The sequence below is a fragment of the Corvus kubaryi genome, unplaced genomic scaffold, assembly GCF_017639235.1.
Source record: "Corvus kubaryi isolate FWS band 111438036 unplaced genomic scaffold, C.kubaryi_AGA036_p1.0 37361, whole genome shotgun sequence".
NCBI classification, from domain to species: domain Eukaryota; kingdom Metazoa; phylum Chordata; class Aves; order Passeriformes; family Corvidae; genus Corvus; species Corvus kubaryi.
In genome coordinates this window covers 4,933,082-4,948,774 of record NW_024581118.1, presented here as the reverse complement: position 1 = coordinate 4,948,774, position 15,693 = coordinate 4,933,082, and the positions used below count along the sequence as shown (strand labels likewise).

Below are 15,693 nucleotides of genomic sequence, written 5' to 3'. Positions count from 1 at the left end.
TTTCCCCCTTCAGTGCCTGTGAAATGAAGGATCGTAGGTCACCCTTTTCACTTACACCTCATTCATTAGCATTCCCATTTCCCCAGCCACCTTTAACACAAAGGCATAATAAGTGACACAGCGGTACTCTTGGTCCACTTCCCAAATCCCACCTATTAATGCCCATCTCCTCTGAGCTGAGGAAGCAAACGCCGGGATCACGGAGCCGTGGGGTGCCGAGGTCACCACCCATGTCCCGCTCGACATTTGCGGACCTACAAAGCTCGGCAAGGCTTCCCAGTGGGATTTTATGCCTCGTTTGTGCGCAGGGGGAGGTGGCAGTTGTCCAAGTCGCTCTGAATTTCCATTCCCAGGCTCCCCACAGAGCAGGGGTTGCTGTCCCCGCACTCCTTCTCCGCTCACTTACCGCAGGCTCACCGGCACCTCCGCCCCGGCCAGGCCGGTCCTGCCGCAGCATTCCCGGGATACTCCTCACTCTGCCCGGCTCCACCCCGAAGCACCATCCCCAGGATGGGTGTCTGAGCAACCAGATGAGCTAACAGGAAACCAGGAGAAACCAGGGTGCCACAGAGCCCCACGTCAAAGCCGGGAGGAGGTCAGAGGCCAGGATGGAAATGTTTGCCCACGGCAATGCCTCCCAGTTGCTCACTAATGACACTGCCGCTGCTCTGATGGAAAGGATCAGAAAGACTGCCTAATGAACACAACTCATTACTGGAGGCCTCCTGGGCATGGGATGACAGGGTTTCAGACAAAAATTCATCCTAGCTCACAGCAATGTGACAGACGGTGCATGTTTTGGCTCCGAATAATCATCCTGGTGGAGTTGCCAGCGTGCTGTGCTAGGGGAAGCCGTGTGAAAACGGCAAGTATTAAGAAAGAAGCCAGTTAATCCCATTACAAAGTTTGTTTTACTTCAAGAGGTCAATCCAAGCACTCTGTAAGGCTCTTGTGACACCTAAATCAAATGCTGACAGCTCTTTCAGTGCTGAGGAAGAGGGTGAGACAGGGGAGGTCTTGTACCAACACAGAAGTGAGGGAACAGGATCTCACAAATGCTACTTGCTTCATTCTTCTGTGATTTTTTTTTTTTAAAGTTTCATGCTTACAAAAATTCTACATGTTCACTTACTTTGCCCTGTCCCACCCCCTAAAAATGAAATTATCTACCTCAGCTGGGGGACTACACACCGTTGTGCTGATGTCATTTTAGTCCCAGTTCTCACATCACCTCACTGTCTCCTGCTGTAGGCATGTAGGATCACAGTGCTTTATTGTCCCACCTACCAGCAGTCTCACACCACGGGGGCTGCAACCTGCAGCTTCTAACACAGGAATGACAAGGGCTAAGTGACACAACCCACCACCCGCAGAGCTCAGGTGCAGTCAGGTGCAGCCAGGTGCCTCCTGTGGCCCCCAGTGGCACAGCTGGATGTCACCCAGCCTGTCCCCCATCCTGCTGTGCATCACCATCCTTCCCCTGGAAGTCAGAGCCCTCCTCAGGGCCCTGCATGGGGACAGAGCGTGGCAGCAGCAGTGATCTGTTCCAGTGTGACGCGCGGTCACCGCTGGGAGCGGCTCAAGACGTCGAGATTAATGAGGAGTGGGCATCAGGTACGAGAGCTGGGAATCTTCCGTGGCATTTCCCAAAAGCAGCACACATTTCCCATTCATCTTCCTTGGTCAGACCTGGCTGAACCTCTCTATTAATGAGGGACGGTCCAACACCTTCCTGCAAAAGCCACTAATCGCAGGACGGCTCCCACCTCGGCACTCCACATCTCTATTCCTTGGCCCTTTTCTCTTAGGGCTGCCTTTAAAAATCATAAACTACACATCACTGCAGAGAAGGCTGTTTCTGAGGTGATGGTGAGAGCACGGACAGAAGCGCTGCTCTTCAGAGACAGTCCTGTTTAGTTAACTTCTGTATTTTTAATTACTGCCAATTTCCTGGGCTGTTTAATGAGAAAGTGCATGGCAGTTCCACTATCTTAGACCGAGCTAGGGCCCTCCAGGGCACCCCAAGCCAATGACAATTGGTGTTCAGCAGGCTCATTTGGAGCACCTGGAAAAACCGTGGGAGCAGGATGGAAGAGGAGATGCTTACTCCAGTTTCCAGGCCACACGGATTAACTTTGGAATACTTCAGAGGTTAATGAATAGCAGGATACTACTCAGACCACAAGGATTTCATTGAACAAGGTGTGGGAACCAAACTGACCATGTCCATAAACCATCCAGCCTTTCAGTTAAAGGATACAATCCCACACAGCCGATTTTAACCCAATAGCAAGGCAAACAAAAAATGGTCACGCTGAACCAGCAAATCCCACAAAACAAGAGAATTATGAAAGAGAGGAACTCAAGAAGCTCAGTTCTTCAGGCACAGAAGCCAAATCTGTATTTTGTGTGAGCCAGGTATTTCCAATGACACCATGTGAGCAAGAGGCACCAAGGTGAGGAAAAACCGTCAGCAGCAAAACCATGATGTCTCATTTTACAAGGAATAAAGCTGGAGCATAAATCATGACTAAAGCTTAGTGAGTGACCAGCACTCCTTGAGTGGCACAACACAACTGTTTCTTAGAAGAACTGAACACCCAAATATAACAACCCTATCTTACACAGCCTGAGTGAGGAGTGAAACCAAAGCTGGCTATTCCAGATATGTCAGTGTGCTCTCCTTAATGCAAGTACAATTTACACAGGGAGGATGCCCGTGGATTTCCCTCTCTGGGATCCCCTCAGTGAAAGTAGGACATGGACCTGCTGGGAGTGGATCCAGAGGAGGACATGAAGATGCTCAGAGGGATGAAGCACCTCTGCTATGGAGACAGACTGAGAGAGCTGGGAGTGCTCAGCCTGTGGAGGTGACCAGATGGCTCTCGTGAAGCCTTAGAGCCCCTCCCAGTGCCTAAAGGGGCTCCAAGAGAGCTGGAGAGGGACTTTGGACAAGGGCCTGCAGTGACAGGACAAGGGGGAATGGCTACAAACTGACAGAGGACAGGGTTAGATTAGATGTTATGAAGAAATTCTTCCCTGTGAGGTTGGTGAGGCCCAGAGAAGTTGTGGAACACATCCCTGGAAGTGTCCAGTGCCAGGCTGGATGGGGCTTGGAGCGACCTGGGACAGTGTAAAGTATCCCTGGCCATGGCAGGGGGTTGGAACTCCATGATCTTTAAGGTCCCTTCCAACCCAAACCACTCTGTGATTGTACAAATGCTGTGATAAGCCGGGCTGAAGTGGGAGCTGCTTTACTGGTGCATTTGTCAAGCAAAGCACATCTGCTTTTGGCAGAATGAAAGCACAGCAGAAAGCAGCTGCGTGTCGAAACAACGCCGCTCTCGGGGTGAATATTCCGCCGCAGGCTCGGGCTTAATCATCTGCTTCCCCAGCAGCACGCAGGTTTCCGTAGGGATTAAATAAGGCAATGTATTACTCTGTTGGCTGGCTCTGGGGGAAGCTACTCAGCACTGGCAGGGAGCTTAATGCCAGCACCAAGCTCCTTAGTGCAAAGCAAGGGTGGGAAAGAGGGGACAGAGCAGGCAGGGACCGGTGGCACCCCGGTTGCCAGGTAGCTTCGAGTTACAGCTATGCCTTATTTGCCTGAGCAAACACACCCTGCAGCACCATATTTACAGAACACAGCCTTTGCTTCCCATTCCTTTGGGAGATATAAAAATACTGAGAATTCCTCCTCGGGGAGCTCAGCAACAGTTGTCCTCGTGTTGTTGCTGTCGCCCCTGAAACGTGGCTGTGTTTGTGAGCCGTGCTGGAGTCAGCACTTGTCTACACCACCACTGCTTGCTCCAGTCTTATGTTCTGGGATAGCTCCTCTCCCTTCTGCTTCACTAATCCCAGTGATACCTGAATATCAAGATGACACCTTGGAGCCACCCCTGTAAAACTGGTCTGGTCCCAGAGCAACAGGATTGCAAGTTTCAGAGCAAAAATCGAACAGAATTCACTTCGCTATCTTAGCGGTCTGACATTCAAACTGCAATTAGCAGAGAAAATTGCACCCTGCATCTAAATCCAAGGGAAGGAAAGTAAAGAAATGGCTGCTCTGAGGGAAGAAAGAATCGGAATTATGCACTGCCTGAGCAGTATGAATTATTAGACAGGGATATTTTGGGGAAACAGACATTTGTCAAGACCCCACAGTATACATGGTGCTGCTTGGGGGGAACCTCCACTGCTGGAGGTTTGGAGTAGGGAATACCATGCAAGACTAGAACAGAAACATCACTTAAACATAATAAGGTGGCATTTGTATATTTGTTTAGTTCAAGTTGTTTTCCAGCAGCAAGCACAGGAAAACACAGGGAGCTGTCAGTGCACTGTGTATGAATTAGCTGCTTTCCACACCAGCAAACCCTCCCAGCCACACAGTCAGTCTTCACACTGCTGGCAGGCACAAGCTAAAACCTGCAGAGCAGCTACAAATTGTCCAGTGTTCAAATGAAGGGAGGAAGATGAGACTCCTCAGAGGGCTGTGACGTCCCCAGGTCTCCCAAGTGGAGAACAGGCACTGGTGTCCATTACCTGACCTCCCAAGGAAAGGCCATGGATTACCCTCTTCTCCTGGCAGCCAAAAGCTGTCATTCCAGAGGTGTAAGTCATAGGCTTGCAAGCACAGGCATGGGGGACTGTTTAAATAAAACTCCTGATACCACAGCAATTAATAGGTCTGTTACTGAAATTTAGAGCAGGTCTGAGGAGCAAGGATCCTCACCAATTTGACACCTCTTTTGGGCAGCGCTTTCTAAAGAGCACACAGCTCCCCCAACAGATGTTCAGTAGGTAAGAGATGGGTGTTTGCTATCCTTGGGCAGACACAGAGGTGTGGGCAAGCAGCACATCCATTTTCAACAGTAGCATTATAACAACTTGCATGATAAACCATCTGATTCCAAGTTCCAGACAAACTGGGGATCTATGTAAAGCACTTCAATAAAATTGGCTCCTTAACAGGTACAGCACACTAGAAAGTGCATTTATGGCAGGATGAGAACAGGCTTACAGGGCTGAGGGGACATGCCAAGGGCTTTAGGCAGCCCTCTGAAAAGCCCAGCACAGTGACATTTACAAATCTGTGCTAACATGTAATTTCCAAAGGCCACAAAGCTTCCAAATTTTTTTTGTACGACACCGACAGCTACATGCCATTGACTCCCACTGACAAAACCGGACAGACAAAAGCTGGGAGTCAGGAACATCTCACAGCACTTGGGACAAGGCTCATAAACACCTCATTACAGCCCACTCCCTGCCAGGCTGGGAAAGGGGACACCAGTTATGTGTGGCAGCGACCAGAACAGGGGTAGTAGCAACGCTGGCACAGATGAGAAACTTCAAGGGCAGTGGAAAGAGGTCAAACTCTTCAACAGGACATTTTGACAGAGGCTGGTTTTCCTCTTGGTTCCAGCCCTACCCCAACTGAAGGCTCTGGCAGTGTGTCCCCCGAGGGAGGCAGAAGCATTAGTCAGCCTCCCCAGAGCAGCTCTGGCTACAGAAGATACAAGCAGTGACTAGGAAGCCAGGCAATCCATCCGTGTCTCATCCCAGCTCTGGCAGGGGTGACTAACTGGACTGCAGGGCTGCAGAACGCCACTGAGTGAGCCAGTTAAAAGGGAACGGGCTCTGGGGACACGGCAGCGAGGGGGAGATGCGAGGGGATGCTCCTGGAGGATGCTCCCACACCAGCTCTCTGTGTACCCCTGGAGACAGAGCCCAGTTCCCAGCCTTCAGCCAGCTCGGGCCACTGCCCCTCCCTAACATTAAAATGCGAGGCCTGATGAACATCATCAGTGTGACTCCAGGCCCAGCTACGTCAACACAGACATTTCTTGGTCACAGGAAGGCTTCTAACAACCCTGCCACCCCTCCGAAAAACCCAGCATGTTAACTAGAATCATGCCTTCAACACTTCTCCTGCCTCACCACAGGAATATTCCAGGGTAAGTAATTGCTCACGACTGTGTGCGGTTGCTAATTTCTGGATATATAGAAGGGAGATATTCTCAAATGAAAGAATACAGCTTTTAGGGCTTCAGAACAATGAAAGGCAGGGTGACTGCCTGAAGTGCAGAAACTAAAAGCTTTTTCCTTCAGAACAAGAGTAGAATCGAGTAATTGCCGTTTCCAGGGAGATGAGGAACTTCAGGGATCAGAGCTCAATCTGCAGTTAAATGGATTGGAAACAACTCCTTACCAGCTGCAGAAAAAACATGGATAGAATCACACAGGAAAATCAAAGAGAGCATTTTTCTCCTGGCACTGTGCACATGCCTCCACATTTAGGAATGATGGACTGATTATTTAGATGATCCAGGTTAAATATTCATGAATGCTAACGAAGTATTTCCTGTGCTATCCCTTTCCTCATACATCTCCCTCCCATTCACCTCCCTTCACAGCAAAACCTGACAGGTATTTCAGTTTGCTCCTTTCAAAAGAGAAACCTAAAAATTCCCTCCCACGCTCCCTAAGTGCAATTCTAAGCAGACCAGGGATGTGAAAAACACCTAAAATAAGATCTTAAGGCACTCTTTACAAGCTGGGAAGGCCCCTGCCCTTCCCCAGAGATGTTTCACAGGTGCCAAAACACGAGCAGCTCACGCTTCAGTGGGATGCCAGATTCTGAGCTTTCTCTCACGCAAAAAGCAAATCCCAGGAGCTGCAAAGGATTCTCCAAAATCGCCAATACCTTTGTGAGTGCTGTAGAGGGCTGCAAATGTCACCACGAAGAAGGTGGTGGAATATTTTCCAGCGTTAACCAGATGAAAGGCCCGTTTGTTATCACGGTAACGGCGCAGGCACTGGATGAATCGCAACCAAGCAGGGATGCACTGGACAACCGCTCTCACTCCGTAGGAGTAGCTGTTACAAATCTGATTATCTGCAAGAAAAACAGGAGTTAAAGCTGTTCAGACAGAGAGTTAGTAAGTTTAAGAACTTCTAGTGTCTTCTTGTCTGCAATATCACTTTATGGCAGCAATTCCCCATCAACACCGGGTACGGAGGCACACAAACAGCAAGAAACTCAAAGTACCCTGAAGCACAATATTCCGTCTTGGAGGTATTCAGGTGACACCACATCAATAAAACATCCAGACAGATCACCCTCTAACTCCCTCAGTCCTGCCAGTATAACTAACATGCAGGATTAGAAATCATCTATTTTTAAACGTGCTCAGTGCTGCTGGCAGTACTGTGAATAATCAAATTAAGGATGGAATTACAAAAGGCCTTCAACATTGGATTTTTGTGCATAAATGGGAGAGCACTTAGAAACTCTGCAGGACAGCTCTAAAAGGCTACTTTGCCCAAGATGTCCTTGACCTGGTTTTCTTGTGCATTGTAATAGGAAAAAATGTATTTCAGTGTGGGACTGGGCTTGGCATTTCTCGCTTTGTTTTTTAAAAAACGAAGCCAAGGCACAGTCTGGTGTCAAAAACTGGGATGAGAAGCAACTGCACCACCATGCCATTGTGTCCCCCCCCTCCATGTTTGAAAGCCTTCTTTTCATTGAGGTAATAGCCAGGAATCCCTCAGCTTTTCCTAGAACCCCCCAAGATCTCCATATTCTTCTGCTGTCTGACTCAGCACATCTAAACCAAACACCCCCCTGCCTAACATTCATTTGTTTCTTATTCACGCTAAGGGAGACACGTTATTAGCTGATATTTATCCCAAAACACTGTGTGATCATTCCACTGCTCAGATTGGAAGAGGACAAACTGTTATGCACACAGTTGCTTTATGTATTTTAATTTTATTTTTAATAAGTAAATATTTAGCTACTCGCAACACTGTCTTTTAAAATGAAGGGAAATATCAGACAGATTGGAAGAACAAAGTGAACACTGATGCTTATTGAAGCATACAGCAAATTCTCTCAGCAAGTGTCAAAGCCATCAGACAATACGATTTGCCAGCAGTCACTGCTTAAAACAGAAAGTCAACAGCCCCACCCGTGAGGAGACAGGTAATGTTTTGCCACCAGGAAGGCCAAAGTCAAAATTCACATTCCAGCTCTGTGCTCCTTCTGGCTAGAAAAGAAGAGAAGACAGAGCATGGACAACCCTGGCAGCACAGCATCAACTCAAAGTGAATAAGAGGTGGCACTAAGGAGCTTCTCCATCCTCTCTTGCTTCAGGGTACTGCGATGGAGCCCGTAAGAACCAGGCTACAGCACAGAAAACTGTGCTTAACAAGCTCAGGACTCTCATGATGAGCAACAGGAAGAGGCTAAAGGCAAATACATGGTTAAGCTACTGTGAAATAAAGCAACAATGCCAGGAAAATGGATTTCTCTTTCCAATCAGGAGCGCTGTGTCTAAATTCTTTGATGGATATACACGTCGGGCCGAATGACTGGATTAGGAAATGAACACTGATGTGAAATTCCATTTCTCTGGATGGAAGGAAGAAAGGGGAGAATCTCCCTAATGCCATGTTTACAAGAAACGCCAATTATTTTAGTTTCCTGTACCATTAATAACCCTCTTAAAACAGACAAATAGGAAGTAGCCTGGCTCAGTGCTTTTCAGGTCATTTTGACCACATCACAGGGGTCATTGGCGTTACTCTACCTGTATCTGCCAGAAGTCCAGCATTGTCCTCCCACTGGACCTCAAAGCTGTAGAAGCAGATCATGTATTCCAAATCCATAAGTATCACGACCAGGCTGTTGAGCTGATCAGCCAGCCAGAAATCTGCGAAGCCTACCTTGTGGAAGGGAGCAGTGAACACTCGAAACTGTCAGGAAAAACAGAGCAGGAATAATTCATGGCTGTGTAAAAGGCATCCAAATGCAGTGGACGGACATCACAGAACTGAACAAATATGGAAATAACAGAAACGCTTGAAGACTTATTGCTGACCCTTTGCTCCTGCTGACAAAAAAGGATAACTGTCTCCTCACTATTAGTACAAAGGACACGCCTGCTTTCCTCCTCCTGCATGCATCTATTCCTGGGCCCCCCCAGCCTTTTGTTTTTTATTGGCAGAACAGCCCAGTTTCCTCAAACCAAGCTCTTTCCCAGAAACTCCCAGGCTCCATTTAAGAGGTCTACACAGCTCCATTTCTCTCCTTGCCCTCACTTTGATCAGCACTTTCCTTCAGGCACTTACATCGTGTCTATTGACATCTTCCACACTTTACCTTCCCCCTCACACTTAATGTCAGCTGGATTTAGACCTTCAGCACAGCCATTAGTCTGGTCATGCTTTGGTTTCCTTAACTCACGAGTTGTTTTTTGGTGTTAGAAGTTGAGAAAGTGAGGATTGTTACTGGGTCTGCCAATGCCTCCAAGCAGGAAAAGGGTTAAAGAAAGGGCAGAGAAAATCCTATTGCCTGTCAATTGGACTCCACCTCAATCCCAGTCCACTTTCCCTCTAAGCCTGAACAGCAGTTTTGCTGCTTCCAAAGCAGACAGTTTTCTGCTCCATTACCTTTGATTACCCCTCTCCCTACCCGGTTAGTTATAGTTACTAATGGCCAATTTCTCACAGAGACGGCACCAGCGCCATCCGGTCATTCTGGAATTTATGAGCCTTTAAATTAATGAAAGCACAGGCTAACACTGATCTTTTATACTGCTCTCCTTACTACCCTGAAGGGTGCACAGCTCCAGACACCCCGGAAAGGACTGACACGTTCCCATCAGCCTGTAATGCAGACTTAAGGCTCTGCTCCTAAACTTTCAAATAGGGGACTGAGAGCTAGTGGGATAAAGCAGATATGGATCTTGACCCAGAAGGCTCCGTGCTCATGCTGGATGGCACCTATTCCCAAGGGTCAAACAGGGCCAGCCTTTAGGGAGGACTGTCTTCAAGGGTGCCCAGCTGCACAACAGCTTCTGCAGAGGTCAAAGACCATGCCAGCCTTCCCTTATCTTTCCTCCCTTTTCCCAACACTCCCTGATACTATCTTTATCTGGTTCATCACAGACCATTGTTTCGTCCCCGAACAAAACTAGCTAAGCAACTGCAATGTGAAAATAGCTTTACAGACAGATCTCCCCGGGAAAAAAAAAAAGAAAAGAAGAAATAATAATATTCTTGTTGTTATTTAGTTTAGGGAGAGGTACTTCAGCACTGCCAGGTGACAGCATAAAACTAATAAGAGAGTAAAAGTTTTCCACCTAAAGGTTACAGCTGAGGAGGAGTGAACAGATAGATCCAGGACATATCTGGCACTGGCATCCAAGTCACCTGTCCTCCAGAACCCGAGCTGCCATCTGACCCCTCCCAGTGCCATGTGCCAGGCACTGTGGCTTCTGGCTGCTGCTCAGGCACAGCTGGGGCTGCAGCCCAGATCCCAGGATGTGCTGGTGGTGGAGGTACCACAGCCACCTCCTCACTTCCTGGCCGAGAAGCGTCTGCAACATCCCCCAGGCAAGGACAAAGGCAGAGAATACCAGAAGCTGGAGTTGCACCTCAGTTTCAACAACCAGTTGCAATTCTCTCTCAACAATTCCACAACCTGAGCACAGACTTCCTGGTGCTGATCCCTGCACTTTTAATAGGTGCTGAGATGCCAGATATCTGAGCTGAGCTGAACACTTGCTAGCTTTTCACCTCTCACAGACAGGCTCCCTGCACTTGTGGCCACCCAGCTCCTGCAGAGAGCATGGGCACGGCGACACTGGGCCATTCCCTGTGCTCAGATCTGATTCCTCCCGGCGAGCTGCTCTCCCCAGCCCTCACAAGGGCACTGAGGGGCTTCTCATCTGGCAGCAAAGGCACAAAGAATGCTCACCTAAGCACACAGGCAAGAAAGAAGAGCCTCTCAGGGGAATTAGACTTTACTACAGGCTAAATAACTTTTTTCACTCAGAGGAAGATCAATTCTGATGTAAATCACCATCCCTCAGAGATTAGCACAAGAGATCCCACCCTCAACAAGCAGTTGATGTTGATCACAGGTGCAGGCAGGAAGCCTCCCAGACCCACGAGGAAATGCTGCAGCACACTCAAGTAGGCCACTGTTTTGGTTCCAGAAAACCTGGAGGTGCCAGTAATGCTCTGCTACACCTGATATGTCAGATTTTGTTTTGGCTGGAAATGAAACATACGAAGCATGTGAAGAAAAATGCTCACCAAACATAATTTTGTGTGAGCAGCACAGTTCTAAGACTTGTACTATTTAAACCTCCTTTCACCCAGAGAGCTGCTGGCTGCTGCATGGAGGAATAAAATACACCCAGCTGGTCAAGTACACACAGTAAAAGGTGCTCTTTTATGTGGTCTGGCCTCTTCTTTCCCCTTCCTCCTTCCACATAATGCACACGAGTACCATGTCATTTCCCACCATTAAGGAGATCTTGCATTTTGATGAAGCTTTTTTCCCCTAGGAGACCTTGGCACAAATTGGCCTCTTCACACTCAAGGTACTCAGTGAACCTTATGGGTCCCTTCCACCTCCAGGTATTCCATGATTCTGGTTTGATGGAGAGAGACTGTTTACAAGGGCACTTAGTGACAAGGGGGAACAGCTTAAAACTGATGGACAGTAGGTGTAGATTAGATACTGGGAAGAAATTCTTCCCTGTGAGGGTGGTGAGGTCCTGGCACAGGGTGCCCAGAGAAGCTGTGGCTGCCCCATCCCTGGAAGTGTCCAAGGCCAGGCTGGATGGGGCTCAAAGCAACCTGGGATTGTGGAAGGTGCCCCTGCCTGTGGCAGGGGGGTTGGAACTCAATGATCTTTAAGATCCCTTCCAATTCAGGCCATTCCGTGATCCTACAACTCTGTCTCAGACTGCAGGGTAGTCTGGAGATCACTAAGACAGGGCAGGAGCTGCAAACAGCCTAACAGCTCTATGGAGATGGAGAATCTCACCCAGGCAAGATATTAAGGTAAATTAGCACAGATATTGCTTATGTGGTTAAAGCACATCCAGTGCTTCCCCTCACACCAGGGGACAGCAGTCAGGCTAATGAGGCTTGGGACTAAAGGTACCTCTGTGAGGGATGGCTGAGTGCTGGAAGGCACAAAGGAAGAAGCTGGAATAGCAGCAAGCCAGCAAATCAAATAACTGAGGTGAGCACACAGAGGTTAATGCACTGTGTGTATACCCGCACTCACCTCCTCAAAGCATGATGCTGTGTCTCATCTTTGCCGTGTTCCAGATGAAGTTAGTTCTTTAAATTGGCATTAAAATGATTCTATGAAGAAAACCAGCCAGCCAAACCCTCTTCTGCCCAAAGCTCTCAGAGCAGTGCCAGCAAGGATAAGGTACCAGGGGAACCGACTTGATTAAAGCCAATTTAAAAGGGTGCACAGGGTGGGGATGAACATGTGAAACAGCCATTTGGGAAGAAACTCATGAGTTACCCAGCAAGTCTGAAAAGTGTTCTTTCAGAGCTCCCACCTATAACTGGGACACTGGAGCAGCACACATATTTACATTGAATTTACCAGACTTATCTTACAGGAAGATAAAGAGCTCGGTGTCAAATAATGAGTTTGTTTAAGAGCACAAACAGATTCGTTGGGAAAAAAGCCCCACCCATGAACATAATTTTATAAGCAGTAACTTTTTCAAAGGTTCTCCCTCTGTCAGTGAACCCTCTCAGCGTTGGCACTATCCCAGTCTGGGCTGAGGAGCACCCATGCAGCCTCACCTTAGAGCACTGCACCTCTAATCAAACTGTTCCATTGGGTTAAGGAATAAACAAGCAAGGATACTCAAGGGTTTCCAGACATGCAAAAGTTTGTAAGCAGATGTCTGTAGGAAGGTTAACAAGTCAACTGGTACAGGAAGCAGAATATGCTTCTGCAAACCCATCCTCAAAAACTATCTCCAGTCAACACCTGATCAGGTCTGCTCTAAAAATCACAGCGGTATAAGCATCCCCCAGCATCCCCTTCCTGTGGGTTAGTGACACTTGTATACACTTCACAGCTACTGCTCAGCCACAGCATTAAAAAAAAGTTATTTATTTAAAGCAGGTTTGACGCTTACCAATAGTTTGAGCAGCCAGAAACGGGACTTGTAATATAAGGTTTTGGTAGGGTTGATGAGAAAAAGCAACATGAAGCCGTACAAGATGAGTGGGTTCACCTGCATAGGGATGTAGGTGAATTTACCATATATACATGCCAGCAGGCTCAGGCACCACAAAACGCCCAGGAAACCAGCAATCTGCAGGAAAAAAGCCACACAGACACCTAATGAAAACACAGGCCCAAAACCTACAATGTATTCTCATTAGAGGAAAAGGGAGAGCAGTGCTCAATCCTGTAATCTAATCAGACTTCAGCAACTTCCTCTTCTAATTGTATTAGGAGTCCTTGCCAGGAAACAGCGCAGGATTTCTCCTGCTGATCTGCAGCACGGCTCAGCCACTCCTCCGATCCCTCCTGCTCACCTCAAAGAGATGTTGATGGGACAAGTTGCTGCGGGGATTGAGTTCGAAGATGAGGACGTGGTTGACTCCAGCCTGTCTCCAGCCGTACGTGTTGATACCCAGGAGAAAGAGGAATTCTATCAGGAGAAAGCCACCTCGATAGATTCTCACCAGTGGCCACACATTTGGTCCATCTATAAAAGCCACACCTGGCAAGGACAGAAACAGGAAGGACTTTAGGGATAGCAGAGGCCGTGTCACAGAGCTAGGCTTTATCCTGGTTCTCGGATGGTTGGATGTACCCTGAGAAAACGGGGTACACATGTACACAACTGCCTATTCCAGCGAGTGGAGGACTTTTTGCCTAGCCTGTCAGAGGATTTAGGAGTATTCTGGGGAAAATTCCCTTTCCAGCTGCTGTAATCGAGTCATTAGCAGCGTCCCTGCCTCACACTACAGGCACAAGGGACAGCGCCAGCATAAATCTGACTAGAGACACTTAAATATTCTGGTTTAATAGAGATGAAATCCCAACAGACAGATACACAAACACTTCAGCTTCCCCACAAAACCAAAAGGAACCATTTACAGCGTTTAAAACAATGCTAAACCCACCTAATCACCCAACTCAGTACAATTGCAATGCAATACATATTCATAGCCAGCCATACAACACCCAGCCCCACCCAAGGAGAAACTCCAGCACAGGGCAGCAGCGCTGGAAAGCCTGTTGCTTCCTTTGTTCAGGCTTCGGGGCTTTGGAAACAAAAGTGCTTCATTTCAAACGATGAACAGCCTCGTACAGCACCAGCTTTCTCCAGCATAAACCTCTTTGCAAAGGGCTGTCTCCCCTGGTCACTAGACACAGGCTTTATGAGAAAATACAGTTATTCAACCCTCAATTTTAGGTTCATTGAGAGTTTCTCACCCGCATGCTTTTTAAGAGGGATAAAAGAAAGAACGTGCACTTTACAGAACTGAAGCTGAGAATTTATTCCCACAGACCTGCCTAAATTACAGACTCCAGTTTTTCAAACTTTTTTTTTCAGAGAAAGCAAATCCATAGGGAATTTCATGTGTTCAGCATCTATACTTTATACCACATAACGTATGGAGAAAAAGCTGTGCAAGGAACAATGGCTCCAGAACTGTTGCTTTGAAATTAAAGCTTAGACTCTTGGATTTAGGCAAAACAGAGTCAGCTTTTGGACAGAAATGACACACCCCCAAAGAAGCTGAAAGAAATGAGTCTCAAGTGTGGAATTGTAAAAGCAGATTTTCAAATTTTTACCTGAAAACTAAGGGAAATCACAAAATGGGTACAGCTGGAAGGAACCACAGTGGGCCATCTGGTCAAAACTCCAAACAGGGCAGAGTAGCCCCAAAAACACTGACTGAGAAGTGAAAATATCCCTGGTGAAAAGTTCAGTGGTAGCCTAACTCTCAAACAAGAGCAGGTCTGCAGCAAGGGCCTGAGATTTTGCATGAAGCCTTGCAGGTTCCTGGTTAATAAAGCAAATGCACATTTCTGTGAAATTCCAACCTCACACACTAGCTTGGCACCTAGGGAGGACCATGCAGAAACAGTGAAGCCTCAAAATTTGCCCTCTTGAGGGTGACACCCTCCTGGGACCCACCTGCAGCTTTGCAGCCTTGAACAGACCCCAAGTGATGATGAACTCACCTCTGTAAAATGCTGCTGCTCTAGTTTTCAAATCAGGCAGTAGAGAACTGTGTTACTGACAGAAGCCATGCTCTGATGCTGTTCCACAAATTCTCCACACTAAACACTAAAATCCTCTCTCAGCTGATCAAATCACAGAAACAATTTGGGAAAAGCAGCCGAGAGGGTAGCAGAGTATGACCCAATTAAAAACAAACACTTTGCACCTGGAATCCAGGTTTTTGCCCAATATCTGCAGTAGTGTTCAGCCATCAGATCATGCCTGCTGATACAACACACCTATTACCCACACTGCGTTATTACCACTCCTGCTTTGGAGATAAAATCATTTTTATGAATTCCTTCTCACAACTGCGTCACTTTTTCATTCTTAGCACCGAGAGGGAAAGCAAACACAACTTCAAGCATATTTGCATCTCACACAGAGATCAAACATTTAAGTAGCAGAAACGATGAATAAAGAGCAGTTTCTACACATTAAACAGCCCCTTCATGCAGATGGGTCAACTTCATGCCTCTACCATGGGAAGACCAAATGGGAAGCTCTGCAAAGAGCTCCTCAAACAGAGGCATTTTATCCCAAGAGATGGCTGGATCCAATTACAGAAACATCCGATTAAAAATTCTTTTAAGTCATAAAAACACAGACA

At 47.4% G+C, this 15,693-nt stretch overlaps 1 protein-coding gene across 1 annotated transcript in view; it reads right to left on the bottom strand.

The window, feature by feature from the left end:
- XPR1 (xenotropic and polytropic retrovirus receptor 1) overlaps nucleotides 1-15,693 on the bottom strand; it is a 102,990-nt gene that overhangs the window by 14,147 nt on the left and 73,150 nt on the right. The window contains exons 7-10 of the mRNA XM_042033924.1: nucleotides 13,381-13,568; nucleotides 12,975-13,154; nucleotides 8,598-8,763; nucleotides 6,710-6,901 (exon numbers count right to left, since the gene is read on the bottom strand). Of these exons, the coding sequence (XP_041889858.1) occupies nucleotides 6,710-6,901; nucleotides 8,598-8,763; nucleotides 12,975-13,154; nucleotides 13,381-13,568 (726 nt within the window). The remainder of the gene's footprint in view (nucleotides 1-6,709; nucleotides 6,902-8,597; nucleotides 8,764-12,974; nucleotides 13,155-13,380; nucleotides 13,569-15,693) is intronic.